The sequence below is a fragment of the Chaetodon trifascialis genome, chromosome 17 (genome assembly GCF_039877785.1).
Source record: "Chaetodon trifascialis isolate fChaTrf1 chromosome 17, fChaTrf1.hap1, whole genome shotgun sequence".
Taxonomy (NCBI): Eukaryota; Metazoa; Chordata; class Actinopteri; order Chaetodontiformes; family Chaetodontidae; genus Chaetodon; species Chaetodon trifascialis.
Genome location: NC_092072.1, coordinates 18,857,679 through 18,876,666, shown reverse-complemented (window position 1 = coordinate 18,876,666; position 18,988 = coordinate 18,857,679). Strand labels below are relative to the sequence as shown.

General features: G+C 42.4%; 1 protein-coding gene across 3 annotated transcripts in view; it reads left to right on the top strand.

Annotated features, from left to right (window-relative positions):
* ctdp1 (CTD (carboxy-terminal domain, RNA polymerase II, polypeptide A) phosphatase, subunit 1) overlaps window positions 1-18,276 on the top strand; it is a 64,811-nt gene extending 46,535 nt beyond the window's left edge. For all 3 annotated transcript variants that reach the window (XM_070984845.1, XM_070984844.1, XM_070984846.1), the window contains exon 13: window positions 16,169-18,276. In XM_070984845.1, the coding sequence (XP_070840946.1) occupies window positions 16,169-16,349 (181 nt within the window). In that variant the 3' untranslated portion in view covers window positions 16,350-18,276. The remainder of the gene's footprint in view (window positions 1-16,168) is intronic.
* The last annotated feature ends 712 nt before the right edge of the window (window positions 18,277-18,988 follow it).

Genomic DNA, 18,988 nt, shown 5'->3' with positions numbered 1-18,988 from the left:
GAAGAGGCTTCTGAGGCTAATTGTGCGCAAACATAGGACGCTGAAACAAATGTATTTAACATTTACATTTACACTATATTGCAGTACATACAACACCAACACATTGTTGCAGAAACAGTTGATTCCTTCTCATTTTTGTCATTCAAGTAGGGCCAATATTTAAAGATGTATATAAAGTGTAATCAGTAGTATAATGGGCTGTTAGAAAGGCCACTTCAAAGCCTTTTTCAGACTACAATAATGAGTTATTAGAGTACTGCCTAGAGTACTGGCATTTTGCAAAATGGATTTAATCAGAAGTCAATTTGTGGCACCTGAAATGCTGGGGCATGCTTTACTTTAAGTCAGCTTGTTTTAACTTGCTTCGCTGCAGCTGATAGAACACTCACCAAACATTGTAATATGTCTAAATGCCTTTTTTGATGCCTTAAAGCTAAAGGTCAGCACACAGTGGAAGGCAGTCTCGCGGTCTTGAAACCCACCCTGTATCTCACTGCCATCTTGCTGCCTGTAAGCTGTCTGTCAGCCATGGCTTGTTTGTTTGCAGTGGAGCCTGACCACCCACCAGAGCTCAAATTTCCCAAATTGAATAATAGATGCTTTCACACTGTGGAAGTTCCCCGGTGTCAACTTTCCTCAATAAACACTTTGTTCAGCTACACTAAATTGCCATACTTGATGTTCATCACGTCATCAAATTGCATTGCAGCGGCCCCCTCACGGCTCAGCCAGTCCGACTTCAGCTGATTTCACTGTGGTCTGAGCATAAGTGGTGCTTTACACTTTCGGTGCAAGATTTATTGTTGAGAATTAATTTGGAAACGTTGTGTTTGCTCGACAAATGAGACAGACGCACACACATAAACACATGCGCCGTGACGGCTGGTGATGCATTCATGGTGTTCACAGCTGCCGTGCCTTGAGAAAATCTCAGCTTTGGCATTGTTACATAACTTGAGAAATGTTTCCACTCCACATCTGTCAGTAAACATTCATGAGGCAGAGCATATTTCTGATCACCTAATCAGCATATTGATTAAACTTCACCTTGATCTTAAAGCGCACTGCCTTTGTGGCCGGATAAAATACTGTAGAACTGCTGAAAAACCTGATTATCTAAATCCCACTGCTCATCTTCCTCCTCACCAAACAGCAGAGCACAAACAACATCATCGGGCCGGTTGCTCTCATCAGCATGTGCAGCCTTTTGTTCAGTGTGTGTTTCGACCGAGATGAAAGGGAAAAATAAAAATATAGCCCATCTTGGTGAGCTGTGAATTGCACTCTCTCGCTTTCTTCCTCTCACTCTGTCTTGCCTTGCTCTTTTCTCCCACCCCAGTACATTTTTATTCTTCCTCTGCAGGCTATGGTTCTGTGGGGAGCTGGCTATCTAGTCTGCTGTGCTCTGATACTGGGGATGAACAGAAAGCCTGGTGTATGGACTCCATGTTCTCATAAAATGTCTGTCCTTGTTCCACTGCTTTTAATCATTCAGTGTGAAATCTCAATTGCTTCACAGAGCCTGTTATGTAATTATTGCTCGTCTTAATTATTCCTCCTCAGGTTATTTGTGGCCATTGTACTTTAAGCAGTGTAACACCAATCATCCATCTACAGTCAAGCGAATTCTGCTGTCCAGTTGTTGGCTTTCTTTGCAAGCTGTCATTTCTTTTTTTCCCACTGAGTTGATTTAACAAAACCATTGGATAAAACGTGTGGCAGCCTCCACATCTAGTCTTATGTGTTTTGTGACGAATGAGTAAGAGATGCAATTTTCTAAAACCTTCTCCCAACAGTGACTGCTCCATTTAAACTAACAGTGCATGCAGATAAACAATGAGGGCGTCTTCCAGTTAACATTGCAGCTGAAAGCCCGTTGACTGAGACACACAGCTCATATGCATCTTTGCTTGGCTTTCTGTGACTGTTTTCCTCTGTTTCTCAAAGTGTTTTAAGAGGTCCACGGGGTATTTGGGGATTTTAAGTGGCATCAGCGCTTTAATAATGCTCTAATATTACATGCATGTGGCCTCCTCTCTTTTTTTGCTACCGTTAAGGACAGCACAATATATTTATGTGCATCTTTGCAAAGAAGTAACACATTTTGTTTTTGTTTTTTTTCTTCTGTAGTACTTTTCTGACTGAATTGCGTCCCTCTATTTCTGAAACCACATCTACACCTTTGGATTTATTGGTCCTCAACACACAACTTCAGACTCAGGTCTAGATCGCATCTGGAATTCATGTCAAAAAGACTGGGCAGACTGGGAACGAAAGACAACAGGAACATTTTCCGTTGCAGCATGTGTCTTTTGATTGAACCGTGGTTTTCCCAAACTATCAACCAGGGTTTGTTTTTTTTGCCTAATTGTTCTCTGTGGTAATGTTGTTGTGGCATAAAGTTTTCTCCTGTGAATTAGATTTACCTTTTGTACTGGCAACAATGAGAAGTTACAGTTGTGCAAAGAAGCACATTTATGTTCAAAGTCTACTTTCCATTTTCATTTTTCATACTGTATGTGAGGGCAAAGTCAAGAAATGCATGTTTGTAGCTGCATTTCTTTCTAAAGCTGAGAGCACTGTTTAGGCATGCAGCATAAAGCTCATTAACGTGGTTAAATGTGAAGGAATTACTGAGAGGTTCATCATGGTGTTCGTTACATTTAAGTGTTTAAGTTTGGTTCAGTCTGCATTTTCAACTGGAGAAGATGATGGGGTATAAATGGGGAAAACAAGGCTGTTATCTCCGTGCCTGTATTGTAAGTTCGACTTCATGAGCTTTCCAATTAGAACGTCTGTACCCAAGGGCCCTGTTGTGGGTAATTGTTTTTAAGGATCGGCTGATACCCTGAAGACTGCTGTAATGGCACTGAATCTCTCCAGTATGTGCTCAGATTATTCTGTTTACATTTATGGAAGCTGTTGTCTTCAGCTCATAGATAAACGTGTCATTGTTTGTTGTCTGCTTTTTTCTCTGAAGTCACAGCTTTCAGATCTGTCCTCTGCTGCAGGGCACGCTGACGCTTGCGTAGATTAATTAAATGTCTACCATTATAGCTGAAAATTATTCAGGTGGAAACAAACAGCCTAATTGAATTTAGCTTGCCACCTCGAACAGTTTTTCCTAGCCACTTGATTTATATCCAAACACAGCTGGCTGCGTTGACTCTGTTTCTTATGACACGCAGTCAGAGCCGCGTCCGTTAGACCGGCCTCTGTGATTATATGATTTGTCAGGTACAAACACTCATCAGGAGCTGTAGCCAGCACAGTCCTCTCTGTGAACAAAGCCTCTGTTTCCTTCTGGCATGCTGCGCAGAGATTGTATTGCAGACAAACTGCTGCTGGAAAGGTGAGTTGAAGTTTGTTGGAGTCACTATAAGGTCAGCTGTCAGATGAATTGAGGAGGGAATGTGCGAGAGAGTGTGAGTGTATGAACAGTGGTTCCTCTACACATGTACTCTTACAGGATTGTACAGGAATGTTGGCTGTTGAATGGTCCATATTTGAATCCAGGCTGAAACCATTGGCCTTTATATTGTTATTGGACCGTATGAACTCTCAAATACTGATAGTAGTAGCTTCAAAAATCCAGTTTCAGTCAGGCTCAGCCTAGTTATTTTTATCAAGGCTCAGTATCATGGCTTCAGTTTAATTTTTAGATTAATAGCAGTGATAACAGAGGGGGTTTGCAATTAGTGTGGGGGTCGCATTACGTAATTGTTGGCAAGTGGGCACTGGGATTAAGGCAATTTGTGGTCTGTTCACCATTTAATGTCAATAGTGATGGAGGAGCACCTGCGCCCCCTTTGTCATCTCCACTGAGATGCCACTGAGGAAGACTCTTAACCCCAAGTGCTCAAGTGGAGCTGTTCACAATAAAGTGGTTTACAGTAAGGTAAATATAGATGAGACTGGTTGGGCAGCTCATAGGTGGCAATGCATGCAACTGAGTGAGTGTGACCAGAAATTCCTGTAAAAACAAAGTTTTAGTGAACCCTCCCAGAAAAATAAAGTGAAAAAAAAAAATGCCATAAGTGACACATCTTAAATTCCTTAATGCTCCAATTAAAGCATGCATGAACTACTTTCCTGCAGTACTACTGCAGTACTGTTAAATGCTTAATAGTGACACACTGTACCCTGATCATACCAACTGTAATGTGTCATTTTAATAAGACATCCATTGAAATGAGAAGAGACTGTATGGTAGAAATCCTTAAAGGATGTTCTTGTTCCATTAGTTCTCTCATAGTTACAGAAATAATCATAAATTTTGTGGAATCTTATGACATCTCAAGAAGTGTACTCCAGACAAGTATCTGTCGGGGAGGTTCATGCTTTAATGTTTTTGGACCAAAAGTATTGGTGGTATTTCCTGTTTTCCAGAGCTGTTAAACCATGACAATAAGTGACAGTCCATTCACATAGTTGACCATATTAGTGCTCCATTGCGTAGTTTGACCATCAGTCAGTGTTTGGCACGAGTTGTAATGTTTATTCAGTGGCACCAAAACCAGAATCCAGGTATTCACAAGTACAGATACACCTCACTGTGTGACTGTGAGGGATAATTTGAAAGCCTTGTCTCGCCTCATGGAGTCAGATCCATCAATCTGGCCCACTGGATGTTTTGTCCAGTGACACCCAGCTGTCCTGTTAGTCTGACCACAAAGCCTGACACCTGAATCCCAGAGGTGCTTTGATAGATGCCACATGCAGGAAGGGAGGATTATGAATGTGACGCAGGTTTAAAAGACACTGGCAGCCCTCCGCCTTGCTCGGCTGCCCCTTGTGAGCGCACTGAATCCAGCAGTATGTGTTTGTCAGCGGAGCAACGGAGGAACGGCGCAGTGAAGCCGAAGCTCCTTGTCCCTGATCAGCACAGCCCAGCAGTGCCAGAGAGGGCAGGCTGTGAGCAATAGGAATGCTTACTCAGGCTCTTCACATACAGTATATGAAAAGAGGAGGAATACAAAAGTAGGAAAAACTAAAACTGCAAGTAATCTGACCCAGTTTTTCCCTCCTGGCTTGCGGCTCCGAGCTGGTGATGCAAGCAGTTTTTCTATTTCTGCTCTTGGGTTTAGATTGATCTCACTATCAAGTAAAGAGATGCATCTCAGGGGAAGCCTGGCCTGTTAATAGCCATTGTTTATCACCACCCATGCACACATACATAAGCTATTTTTTACTCACACAGAAAAGTGTATTCTATATGTTTTTCTGCAGGAGGAACAGTCGCTTTTGCTATTTTAGGTTTTATATGTTCATTTCTCAACTTCAATCACCACCTTATATCTCTTTTGACTGTTTTTACAGGTTTAGGCGTATAGTGCGTATGAAGGACTACTTTGTGAGAAATGTCTATTTGCTTTAGGTTCTTGAAGGTGTCAGGTCAGTCAATAGGCTGCTGACTGACCTGGTCTCTGGCCCAGATACACCATGGCTTGGATGCCGAAGCTTTTACATGCCGACCCCAAATTCTTAGTAATCCTGCACTGTGTGATCTTAAGTCCAGAAAGAAAAGGGGCTGAGGTTTAATGTCAGTGGGCGTTCAGACTGGAAATAGAATTGTGTTAAAGCAACACAGGGGGGCTGCGTTGGTGTGAGCCTGTAGCTTCAGGTACCAAGAGGATATGAAATGCGATACAGGTAGCACGCTGAGGAATATATCTAGGAGTTTAAGGTTGGCTGGTCACACCAGGATTGAAAACCGTAATTTGTTCAAAGAGAAACAAATGATCAGATTATTGGATTTGTTCACAGGTGAAACATAAATCCACACCAGTTCAAATGTGGTGAACTTCAACCCATGAATTTGCAGTGTTGACAATCGCAAGCCGTCTTGACAGTGCTGACCTTTGGGGGGAAGCTGCCGTAGGTTATTAGCTGTGCTGCTCCATTCACTTTCATTTAGTGTATACTCCCTCAGTAACTTCTGCTCTTTAAAACAGGACCAGCCAAAGCTACATAATTGAACAAAAAATGGTCTCTTCCTGAAATCAAATCTAAAGCTCAAACCTGTTTTCACAACTTTATCAAATTACATATGCCTCCACGCTTCAACCACCGCTGACTGAAGGGCGGTGCGGTCTCTGCAAAGGGCTCAGCAATAGAAATAGATGACTATTAAGTTCGTCAGTGGACAGCTGCTAACAATGGAGGTGTGAAGGGAAGAGTACCTCATTAGGAGCCACCTCGTCATAGTGGGGCAATTAGTCAGCTTGGGAGAAAGTGCTTTGAGCTCAGACACTGCTCAGTGCTCTCCACCCACTGCATGGACTGATGTGGAGAACATGTGCAGTGGGAAGGTGGGAGTATCAATGTAATCATGGTTTTAAGGCTGCTCTGCTGCTTTTTTGTAAAGCCTTCATGTTAACGTTCAAAAAACTATTTCACTTCAACCACAGTTTCATCTCTGAGTTTTATTTGAACGCAGATATCTAAGCTGCCAGTGTTCATAGTGGAGAATATGCCTCATTTTGATGAGCCCAAGTAATGTGAAGCTGATTCAAGACCATTCCTTTTGTCATCTCTGCCTCTCTTGCTTCAACTCTTAGATGAGAGGATTCAAATTCTGTTTCATGTCCAATCAAACAACACCCATCTGGGCTTTAAGCCCCAGCAGGTATCCTGCTTCAGACAGTGGTACATATTCGTATTAATGGTGTCAATCAGTATCGTAATTACCTCAGACCTACTGTGTAAACTACAGGGAAATTTCAATGAGACGATAAGTCTGCATGACGCTCCCGTAATATCAGTTTCTGTAGTGAGCTGATTGGGTTCTCCATCAATTCACCCCCAGTGTTGATTTCTGGATTTTAAAGCTACGTTTTTCACATGTTCTCTGGTTGTTGTCATTTGTCATAGTGCATCGTAATATTTTTCTGACTTTTATCTTTTAAATCACAGAGTAAGCAGCATTGAAAGTGGATGTTCTACAGTCCATCATCTCTATTTTAGTATGTTTGCTCACACAGCATTCTTAAGTCTTTATGTTAAGCTAACTGCCTGCTGGCTCCAGCTTCAGAGTTTGTGTACTTCTTTCATTCCATTGTGGAATTTGTTAAGGCACTCTGTAGTGGATTAAATTTACACCCTTGTATCACTCAGACGTCTATCTTGAAATGTCAAACTATTTGTTTAAAGGGGGTGCTCTGCGGATTTAGGCCAACCAATCAAAGTGAGTACTGTCAGCCTGTGAAAACAGTTGTATGTCTTCCCTGGCTTTGGGAGGAGCTTTCCAAATTTCCAAATCATCCGTCCTTCCTCTCTAAGGCACGCTTCCCATTTTCTTGGTGACTGGATTCTTGACTCCTTGCCTGCACATAGATTAACTATTAACTGCATTTTTCCATTTGACTGGACTGAACATACGAACACGAGACACCCCAATGAAAGAACAAACATATGAATCAAGTGATGCGTGCTGTTTCTGCTGATACACATTGATTTTTTGTGTGACATTCACACTGTCAGAGTTTCTATTGCCATCAAGGGCACACGTGCAGGAAAATCCACAGAGCTGTCTGAGCTTCAGATAGAGGCATCACATTTTCACACTTCTGTTTTGAATCTCATTCTTCAGCCCAGCTCTTATGTGTCGCCTGTCATTTCATCTTTCCTGAGTAGACTTTAATATGTGGGAGATATGAGAGGTAAAGCAGACAGCAGTGGCAACAGGGTTGTTTGCATAGCTTTGGCAGAGTGTACAGACGGAAAACCCCAAAGCAAAAACTCATCTCTAATATTTTATGAGCAGGGACACAGAGGTTATAAATGAATTAAGGAGCTTTGGAACAGGTCCAAGCAGAACTTCCTTTTTTAAAAAAAAATTAAAAAAAATAAAAAATACTTGGAGTCAAACATTTTGTCTTTCAAGAGTTTTCTGTCCTTTTTCCAAGTACAGTTGGACATTTTATGGCTGTTTATTGACCTCTTCTTTATGGGATAGTGTCTTGCCTCACCTTGCCAACCTGTAAAAAGACGCAGATATTTTTTTTTTCCTCTACTCTTTGAACCAGCTGCAGGGTCCAGAGCTCCGGGTCCAAATTCATCTCAAGTGCCTGTAAAAAGATCCCTATAGCCTTGTCAAAACTGGTGCTGCCAGTGAACAGACAGAGAAAAGAAGTAACTTATATGAAAGGACGCCGGGGGGCTTTAATCTGATTCCGCTGCCTGTGGCTGAGCCAGAGATGGGGTTGGTTTGATGCAGACATGGCTGACAGGGGAGATATAAATGACACTGACAGTGAATCACACAGTTGACATACTGCATCATACTTTTGTCACACTCATTGCTCTGGGACTTGACTGTTAGCAAGGTTTTTTTTCTGTATATGCGTGTAGTCTGCGGTCTAGTGAAACTGTCACCTTAATTTACCTCTATTTTATGGGAAGGTCTGTTGGCTGTTTTATCTGTGACACCCTGCAAGTATCAAACCAAAGTATTCTAAATCAATTTTACATTTGCTGTTTATAGTAATTATGTCAAAGCAACACTGCAGGCAAAAACCAAATCTCTAGGTACACACAGCAACTAGTTTTAGTGGAACAGTAAATCTAGTAATGTATGACAACCATATTACAGCTCACTGCAACACACACTTTGCTCCAAAAAACAGAAAGCCATTTGTGTGTGTGTGTGTGTGTGTGTGTGTGTGTGTGTGTGTGTGTGTGTGTGTGTGTGTGTGTGTGTGTGTGTGTGTGTGTGTGTGTGTGTGTGTGTGTGTGTGTGTGTGTACATATATATATATATATATATAAAGTTCCCGCCATTGAATTAAATATAAGCCATAATGGTTAAAGCCTCACATATGAATAATAGCCATGACCCATTAAAGTTGCATGGGATAGACTTTCCTATTATTCCTTATGATGCAGCCAATATCAAATAGAGGTTAGTGGCCACAGGAATAAAAAGACTGCAGTTTGCCTGTATGGTACAACCAAAGCATTGTCATTTCTTGTGTCCTCCAACGTAATGTCTTTGACAGTTCTAACATGCTTCTGAGTGTTTCAATGATCTTTGTTTTGGTTTTGAGGCATCCAGCTGTACTGTTTTGGTTCATTCTCACTTCTCTCATCCACCTCATTACGAGACACAGCAGGCAGCAAAAAAAAAGCAAGAAAAAAAAAAACCCTCTAATAAACCGACCACATACTTCCAGCCCAGCACCAAACAGCAGACAAAGTTAGCGAGTGTGTGGTGAACACAGTGGAGCATTTAGCAGCTTAAGGCCAGTGGCATGCAAAAGTAGCTCATAGCTAAGTGAGTAAGAGATGACCTGATTTCTAAACAGTGTTAAGTTAAAGATGACACATTTCTTTGATATTTGATGCTTGCGTGCACTGCTCTTTCGAGGTCTATCCACAGATTTTCATTGATGTTTAGGTCGGGGGACTGTGGGAACCATGGCAGAGCCTTCACCTTGCACCTCTTGTGCTAGTCTGTTGTGGATTTGTGTCTACGGTCATTATTCTGTTGTAGAAGCCATCCTCTTTTCATCTTCAGCCTTTTTTTTACAGACTGTGTGATGCCAGATCGCAGGATTTGCTTGTATTTTATTGAATCCATTCTTTCCTCTACCAGTGAAATGTTCCCAGTGCAACAGGCTGCAACACAAGCCCCAAGCATAATCGATCCACCCCCGTGCTTGACAGTTGGAGAGGTGTTCTTTTATGAAACTCTCCACCCTTTATTCTCCAAACATACCTTTGCTCATTGAGGCCAGAAAGTTCTATTTTTTTACCTCATCAGTCCACAGGACTTGTTTCCAAAATGCTTGCTTGGATGTGCCTTTGCAAACTTTGCTGAATTTTACTGACCATGAATTTTGTGGTGAGGGCACAGGGAGGTTTTCTACTGATGAAGGTCATATTTGTGCAGGTGTTGCTGCACAGTAGAACAGTGCACCACCACCCCAGAGTCTGCTACGTCTTCTAGAAGGTCCTTTTTTTTCTTGGTCCTCCAGACCTCAACTTAGAGGAGCCCATGGCTGCTGATTGTTGGAACGAGCCATAGCACTAACAAGCTGAGACCTTGGTAAAAGTTATGTGAGAGTTCAAATCTCTAATGGTGTCCAAGCTTTTGCACAGTGCTTTTCCTTTTTTTCCCCACTTTAAAATAGGAGAGATCTGTTTCTCGTCTACTCACATAAAAATAAGTACATTTCGATGCCACTGTGCCACATATTTCCCTCAGGAGTTGGTGGAGACTAAAACAGAGCAAATAGGAGATGAAAATCGGACTGGCTTTTGTTGAGTGGCAAATGTTTTCAAACACATTCACCATACCCACTTTAAAGGATAATGATGATAATGTGTGAGTATTGTTTTAGACTTAAGACTTGGACCTATACTGTACTCCTGTAATGCAAAGCAGCAATGAACCAGCTCTTCCACACGGCCAGAGGAGCTTAAGATCAGTTAACTACAGTTGTGCAGAATGCTGCTTCCTTTCACATTGAATCTTTGAACAGCATACAGAGTCTTTGTCAACATGTATTTGTCACAAGTGGGACTTAAAAGCACATGGGCTCAAAAAACTATTCAGTCGTTGTTGTTGTTGCACGTCTGTCCTCATTTCCTTGCAACACTGTTTAAAGTCAGACTGTTTGAAACAAAGCAAAGCAAAACGGACACGTCCCTCATAAAACCCACCCCTCCCCCACAACTATCTCTATTTTCCTCCTGTTTGTCAGTTTTCATAGTGAGACTCATAAAATGAGGGGCAGGGAAAGATAACGTCGACATAAAAACAATCATTTAAATGTGCTGCTTATCGTCTCTCTGTATATGGAGCTGTTGAATGCATGAGGGACGGGAGTGAATATATCTCACCATCTGCATTTGGCACATCTGCTGTAAATGATATGGGATTGTGGAGGAAAGGGAGTGATGTGATACACGACGGAGGTTACAAGCGTTGGTGAGTCATATCCTTTCTGCTCCTGCTCCTGACATTTTCTAAGCAATAACTTGTCAACAGTAAAAATCGAGCCCATTTGGAAATGGCTCAGAGACAGTAGCTAATTAGAGAGGATGGGATGGAGAATGTGGTGTGGAAGGATTCTTCATGGTCAGTTATTTGCATCATTGTTGAAGCACAATCTCTTGTGACGATACCTGTGGATGTTGACCCTCCCAACACCTGAGGAAACCTAAAGAAACCAAGAAGAGTTGGCCTGGGTCCTAGAAGCTGAGTTCATTATTTAGTTCATTACCTCACTCTTCTGTATTCCATGCTCCGCTTCCTCCTCTTTCACACTTAATTTCCTCCATTTGCCTTTTTTACTCCATCTTTCCCTCAACCCCTCCTTCCTTCTCTCTGTGAGCGGAGATGTCAGAGGCATTTGAAGTCCCTGCTTTTTAAAGGACTTTCTCTGCCTCTCTCCTCACCAGGCCTAGACTGGGATTCCTTGGGTGGAGTTCACAGTCCTGGACTTCAGTCAGCGCTTACTTCTTTATCAGTGGCGAAAGCTTCATCACAAGATTAAACTGTAGTCTCTACCATTCTGTAAAGTCCATTCCTAGCTCAGCCTTCTGAATTCTCCCTCAGGCACCATTAAACACACAGCCTCATAAAAATGTGTCTCCACTTGGGGCAGGTGCAGTTTTCCCAACTTATACGTCATTATGTATCACTATTGTAACTCTAATGATGTGTTGAGGCAGGTGTAGCTGCAGGCTGTTTTTGCACCAGCAGGCACTCTGCAGCGTGTCCTCTTGACAACCCTAATGCAATCATATTCCCACAGTACATGGAGATAACATCTCAAAGTAATGACCTCGACATCTGTGTCTACAATAATATTACCATTATTACCTTTCGTGCCCTCATAACTGACATTTGTTGCATTTTGCGGGGGACAGAAATTTGCTCCATGCCTTAGTATGATTTCAAACCATCTGGATAGAGCTAGAAATGTGAGCTTTCACCATTAATTCTGTTGATTTGGTACCAGTTTTCACTCCAATCAAAGTCTTAATAGTTACATAAGTAACAACAGTGCCACCCTAACCCTCACCCTCTCTCAGGACATAGGGCCTGCCTCACTCTTGGCTACATCCATTCAACTGTCAGCATTTTACAACTGCTGGACGAGCCAGTGTTCCTCTGTTGTATATCCTCTCTCTGAAAAATACAACCAATAGTCAATAGTTCATCCCCAATGCCTAAAAGTGCATTGTTAGCAACTGTCCCTTGAAGTTGTGATAGTAGATTGGCCTTGAAAGCCACATCTGCAACCTTACTGGCCAATAAGAGAGTTAGTAATGAGGACAGATCTTATCATTCCAGTAAATATATGAAAGAAAATAATGTGGAAACATTCAGTTGCTGAGCAAACGGCTTTTGGATGTCTTAATCTTTCACCTGTTTTAGCTCTCAAGCTGCTGAACCTTCTCAGTTTCGTCTTTCTCCAGTTGGTTTCCCAATTGCCTCCCTGCTACACACACACACACACACACACACACACACACACACACACACACACAAAACAATAGGCCTGCACTCCCTTAAAAGAGAATGGGCTATTGGACTATACTGAGAGCTTTGAAGGGCAAATATGTCAAACCCACAAACCCCTCGGGCCTTTGGAAAGGTGAAATGGTAATGACTGCTTTCGAGTTCAGATTCAGCAATGGTGATGTTGATTGTGTTCTGTTATATTAGAGAAGAAAGAGTGGCTGCGTACTGAGAACTCCATGCATACAGTTTTCACAGGAACATTTGGATTCAAGTAGGATTGTCATCAAAGAGAACATGTCCATGTGTTGTTTGTCCTGCACTGTTTACTCTTTAGAAATCATTTTTAGCTACACTAGCAGGGTGGCTCCAGGGACGGCAGTATCGGTCGATCAGTTCACCACTTCAGTCCAGACTGAAATACAGTATCTGAGTCACTGTTGGATGGATTCATTCATTCATGGTCCCCGAGGATGAAGCCTACCAACACTGGTAATTCCTTCTACTTTTCCTCTCGCACCACCATTCTTCTACTTGAAGCCCTGCTGGTTTTCCAGTACAAAGTGACTGACCCTAATACCTGTGTCACAATTCAGGACATGGTCCACAGCCAAAACTTTGGTGCTCACGCAAAAAACAAAATCCAATAATGAAGTTGAAAAGGCTTTTTACGCTCCCTTTGTGGCAGTGCAATTCAGTATCATGTGAAACCACTTAAAGTGGGTTACAACTGAAGCCCATTTTGGAGCTGACATGAGTGAACATGGTGGGAGTGTCTCCAGTGTGTGTGTGTGTGTGTGTGTGTGTGTGTGTGTGTGTGTGTGTGTGTGTGTGTGTGTGTGTGTGTGTGTGTGTGTGTGTGTGTGTGTGTGTGTGTGTGTGTGTGTGTGTGTGTGTGTGTCACACCACACCACTGTGTCACCTGTTAATATTTGAAAATGGGAGAGGGATGCCGGGCTATGAGTTAAAAAAATCGCACACCAAGTTTTTACTCAGCCTCTCCATGTGTATAAACACACACACTCAACTGCAGTGACTCGCACAATGTCACCAACCAGCCCAGGTGGCAGCAACAATATCACTGATGGTGGTATATCTGCTCATTTTCTCACATCGGTGCCAAATAAATAATCATTTGTCGCTCATCTCGCCTTTCTTCATTATAGTTCAGCCTCACATTAACCTCTGACCGCTGAGCCTTGATCGTGCGGCTCTGAAAATTAAACGTATTGTCAGAGCCATGCTGTTGTGACATCAGCACACTGCTCTTCCTCCCACACGTACCACACAGTCTGCAGGGGTCCACTGTAACTGGCATGTCAGAGAGCCTCTCAGCTGATATTAGCCGACATCTGACCTTTCATGAACACACAACCAGAGCCCCGCTGCTGTGGGAGGTTGGCGAGGCTGTCTGACAGCAGTTTGGTCTAATGAGAGGGGCCCTCTCAGCAGAGCCGATGTCAGTCCTCCACATTAACCACGCAAAACCCCTACACACCTCATTAGCATCATGCTAATAAGCCACTCTGCTGAGGCAGTCATGGAGACACTAGAATGGAGTGGAAGGAGAAATGGCATCTTTGCAGCCATAGCAAAGAATTCTTTAGCCTCTTAGGAATGTGTGCTTTCATTTTTTTGGGTTCATCTTGAATCTAAAATTGACAAACCACCTCACTGTGACCTCACAAAGCTGCGCTCAGCTGTTGTTAGCAGGGAGTAGTTACCACTCTACCATTGGAAATAGCTAAAAGCTGCTCAAATGTGCTGCTGCCTTCCACCGCTTACTGAACACAGTCAGGCTGGCTGCCTGTTTCTTCATGGCTCCAGGCTCTATGCTACGCTATGCTAACCACGTCCAGACCGCATACTGAACACACAGACATGAGGGTGATCTAAATCTTTTCAAGTCACTTTCAGAAAGAAAGCATAAGTATGTTTCCCTAAAAATGTTTACTGTTCCTTTAACATTTGGCAACGTTTCAGAGCTTCTCATTCATACTCTTCAAAGAAAGGTGTTGTTTGGGATGTGTGTCGAAACTCAGGCATCGCAGCATACCGTCACTGGTGTGGAAACATTTCAAACAGTCCCCAGCCCCACGGTCCCTTTACAATCACAGATGTCAGTGGCCTGTTTGATTTTCAAAGGCCTCTTTTTTGGGAGGTTATGCTTGTTTCTGTAATAACTTAGTTACTGAGACACAGCATTTGGATTTTAATGTGACCATCTCCAGAGTGGCTGGAGCTTTAGTGCACCCTGAGCCTCATTTGCACTTAAATTTTATGAGATTAAATTCACTTTCTTTCCAAAGATGTCTCATCTCGTCCTCTTTTCTCTTCCTAAGCGTCTTTACCTCAGTCCTCCCTCTGTCTCTATATTCATGTCTCCTCCATCTCTGTGTCCCTGGTTTCTCGATTGTTCTGAATCCCTCGTCACCACAGCACTGCTTTGTTCTTTAACTTTGGAGGGCCTTCACATCTCCTTGCTTTGTGAATGTCTTCAGCTTGGGAGGAGCGCAGCTTCACGTTGGATACAGTCTGTATGGAGAACAAGCCCTTGTTAATTTCATTGCTCAAGGGAGCATGCTGTGCTGAACAAGCATTAAAGCAAATCATTCCCTTTCTTTTCATGTTTTCTTTTTTAATGGGAGAGTCTGCTTTCATATTCCAGATAAACAGCTGGTCTTTTATTTATGTATTTTATTAATTTTTAAACACTATTTACTGATTACATCTCAAGCTCACTGTCCACTCCTCGCTGGAAAACATCTGCTTGAGATTTGATTCAGATCAATGGGTGTATGTTTAGACATTGATCGACATTTAGACAAAACATTGATTTCCAGAACAGCCAACATGCCTTTTCAGTCAGAACATTGAAGGCAAAGACAGATTCTGATTTATCAATCAGTTGTGGGGAGAGTTCATGTCTGTCTGCAAGGAAAATTTGGTATTTGCCAACCTTGATCTCTCATAATTGTGTCTGTTCTGACTAATGGGCCATGTTAACGCTGCACCCACCTTGTCTTTTGTTGAAACATGATTCTGGCACAAGCTGGACAAGCTTCCGAAAGCTTTTCAAATAAGCTTAAATAAGAGCTCAAATAAGAGTCCAGACAAAAGCAGAATACCGGATTAGCAACTGCAGCTAACTACACAGGGATTGGTTAGCCAGCTAGCAAACGACGGATTCGTTATCTTATTCTTTCAAGACGTACCCAGACAGCAACGATCAAAGCCAAAAATTGTTTGACAATAGTTTGACACATTTTTGGAAGTGTACGTATTAATTTCCTTGCTTAGATGTGATGGTTAATAATCGTTCCATGTGTGTATCCTAAATATGAAGCGACAGCCAGCAATGGTTAGCTTAGCGAAGCACAAAGACTGGAGACAGGTAGCCTGGCTCTGTCCGGGTGACAAAATCCACCAGCTCCTCTAGCGTACTTCACAAAATGTTGAACTATTCCTTTACATAACAGAGCAGGTAAAGGAGTGTAGTCAATGTTTTTTTTTAATATTTTCACATTTGACTTTCAGCTTTTTCTCTGGTTTCATTCTGTTTTGTCACAAAACAAAACAAAAGTTCATGTTGATGATATAAATCGTCTTTCAGACAGCTGCAGTGAGGCAGAGGAGTCCCACAGGTTCAAGGTTTCCAGCTCTCTTTCTGAATCATCTCTCGTATTATCTCCGTAGGGGCCACAAACGTAAGCATGATGAAGCCAAGGAGGAGGAGGACGACGACGAGAAGAAGGAGGAGGCAGAGGAATCCGCTGATGAGTCTTCTAAGGACTCCAACGAGGAGGAGGGTGGCAGCAGCTCAGAGGCGGACGAGATGGCGGCTGCCTTGGAGGCAGAACTCAATGACTTTATGTGACGTGACAAATGAAGGGACTCAGTCACAGGAAAAGGACAGAAACGAATCAGCCGCAGCCCCCCACCCCCCCATAAGTGGTACCTACAAATCCTATTTTTCTGCTTTGGAATCAGTGTGTAGGATGTATGAGCCATGAGTGTGTGCTGTAATAAAGATGAATGTCCTGTACAGAAATGACTTGCTGTGTAAATAAAGGCTTAGATTTTTTTTGTAGCATTGATATATGGCCTTTTTGGCATAAAACACTTTGATGTTAACATTTTATTGTAAGATAACAAACCATAGGAGACATGACGTTTGATACAGGTTTTTGTTTTACTTTTTTCTATTTCAATTTTTATATCAATGAAGAAAAAAAACAAGAGAAGTGAAATTCCGTACACTTCGCTGGTCGTACATGCCAAAGAGTTTGGAATTGGTTTGCCACGGCGTGCAGCTAAATATTTTACTCTGGACTTTCTTTTGGCATCAACAGGTTTTTAGGGTCGTAAATGCTACCAGCCGATCTAGACGTTTGAATGTGTTTTCTGGAGTCACTTCTTCCTCCTCATGGTGTTCATACTTTTGATAACATGATGCTCGTAAGTCTTTGTGGTAACCAGCCCCTGGGTGAGCTACCACCGTGAACCAAATCCAGCTGAACTCCCAGTTTGTGTTCGTTTTCATGTGGTTCATAAGTGTCGTCTCACCTTGTCACCCCTATCCACTCGCTTCTTCTGTCCATACTGTACAGTTCAGAACGGCAGACACTCACTCGGCCTCTGCTTATTTACACTGGAGCTTATACCTTGTGAAGCCATGTTGCCTCAAAGGGTAAGTTCACCCAAATTACTAAAAAAAGGAACATATTTTACCTATAGTGTTATCTAATTATGCAGATTTAGCTTTTTTTCTGCCCAGATTTTGACTTCTGCATCTCTGAAGTTCAGCTGGATTCAGCTCTTCTGTCAGAGTCCTCGAGTAAAAATCTATTCTAGCACTTGACCACCAGGTGTGTCCGAAAAGCTAGATTTAAAAGATTCAAACCTAACATCTCTCTCTGGAATCATCGTCCCTGTTGATCCATGATCCAATAAAGTCTCTTTAGTGTTTTCATTGGAACTAGCTCTGCAGTAGCTCCAGTGAAAAGCTTTGACAAGGGTTATCCAGAGTAATGGGACTCTTGTATTCAAATATCTGCATGTTAGATACCACTAGAGGAAAGTGAGAAAATAGTTTTTTGGTAAGTTGGGAGAACAGACCCTTTAAATCTGCATGAGGCAAGATGCTTATACAGTATAAAATGTCTGAAATTAGCCCAAATGAAACATCATCTGTCCAGAGGAGGCAATAACCTCAGTGACTGGCACAGAGAGCAGGACTCACCAGCATCTCATCCCTTTGCTGTTCTTTGCTTTAAACCAGCCTTGTGTGTTTTACTGACATCACACATTACAGGATGTCTGTGTATTGAAGATCAAACGCCTCCATCTCACTGTCTTTTCACACCACCACCATGCAGAGTTGCCTCGTGACACTCTAATGGAGCATACAGAATATGTTGTACCAAGGTTGCATACGTTCATTGTTAATGTTGGTGTCTATCTGGAGTCAAACCCACGGCTCTGAGTCTGTGTTTGACTCACTCAAAAGAATTCTGAACAGTGAAAGATTCGTCTGCTACACAAGTAATAGCTGCCCGAAGGCAGGACAGCAGATGTCTGTTTGAATCTCTGCCCACTAAATGGTTTACCCTCACCTTCACCTACCACACCCGACAGAGCATCACGATGCTCCTTTCCCCGTGGCACTCATGCCCTTTTGTTTGTGTTGATGGTTTTATTGTGCGTTTCAACCCCACATCTGACATGTCAAGTATTTGTAAAGTCCATTTCCTACTTCGCCCTGAGGGAAAAGATACTTTCATTAAATAAAGATGTTTCTAAGTAACACGGCTGGATTTAGTGTCGTTCTTTTGTACATCCCAAAGAGGACGGCATGCATGAAAACTTCTCGGTATCCACTACTCCCTGATCACGAAATCATACTCAGCCCGTCAGCCTCTTGCTGCTTCCTCATTGCTGGGTTTTAAACATCAGAATCATAATGTGTGTGCCGCTACGAGACTCCCAGCAGGACACGCTACTCAGTTAATGGGCTGTGTGTCATGAAAACCATACCAGAACCATTAGGCCTTGTTCCATCTTGCCGCTTGGGTTGATCCATGTGTAGCGAATGTGTTGCAACCTGCAAAGAACCTCTATTGTTGTATTTCCTTGTTATTACACTGAGGCAAGCAGCCTCATTATTGGAGATAGGACGAGTCATCAGTTTGCAATTTTTTATTTTTATTTTTTTAGATGCAGGAAGGAAGAGACTGAAAGAATAATATCTGCTGGGGAAAAGCATACCATTTTGATCTGAACTGTCTTTTCTATAGAAACAAAAACAATGGGATTTTGTATTGAAAGTCAGGTGTAACCTAAACCAAATGCATCCAAAAGACATCGCTCATCTTGTCATTCAGTCAAAGTGAATCATCTTCCAGTGTGATGTTGGTTACACAGGACAGAGCGCAATAAATCACAGTCATAAAGTTTTTAAAGGCGCGACTCAAGCGGCTCTGTTGCGTCGCTCGATGCGTTTCTTTCCCAGAACGC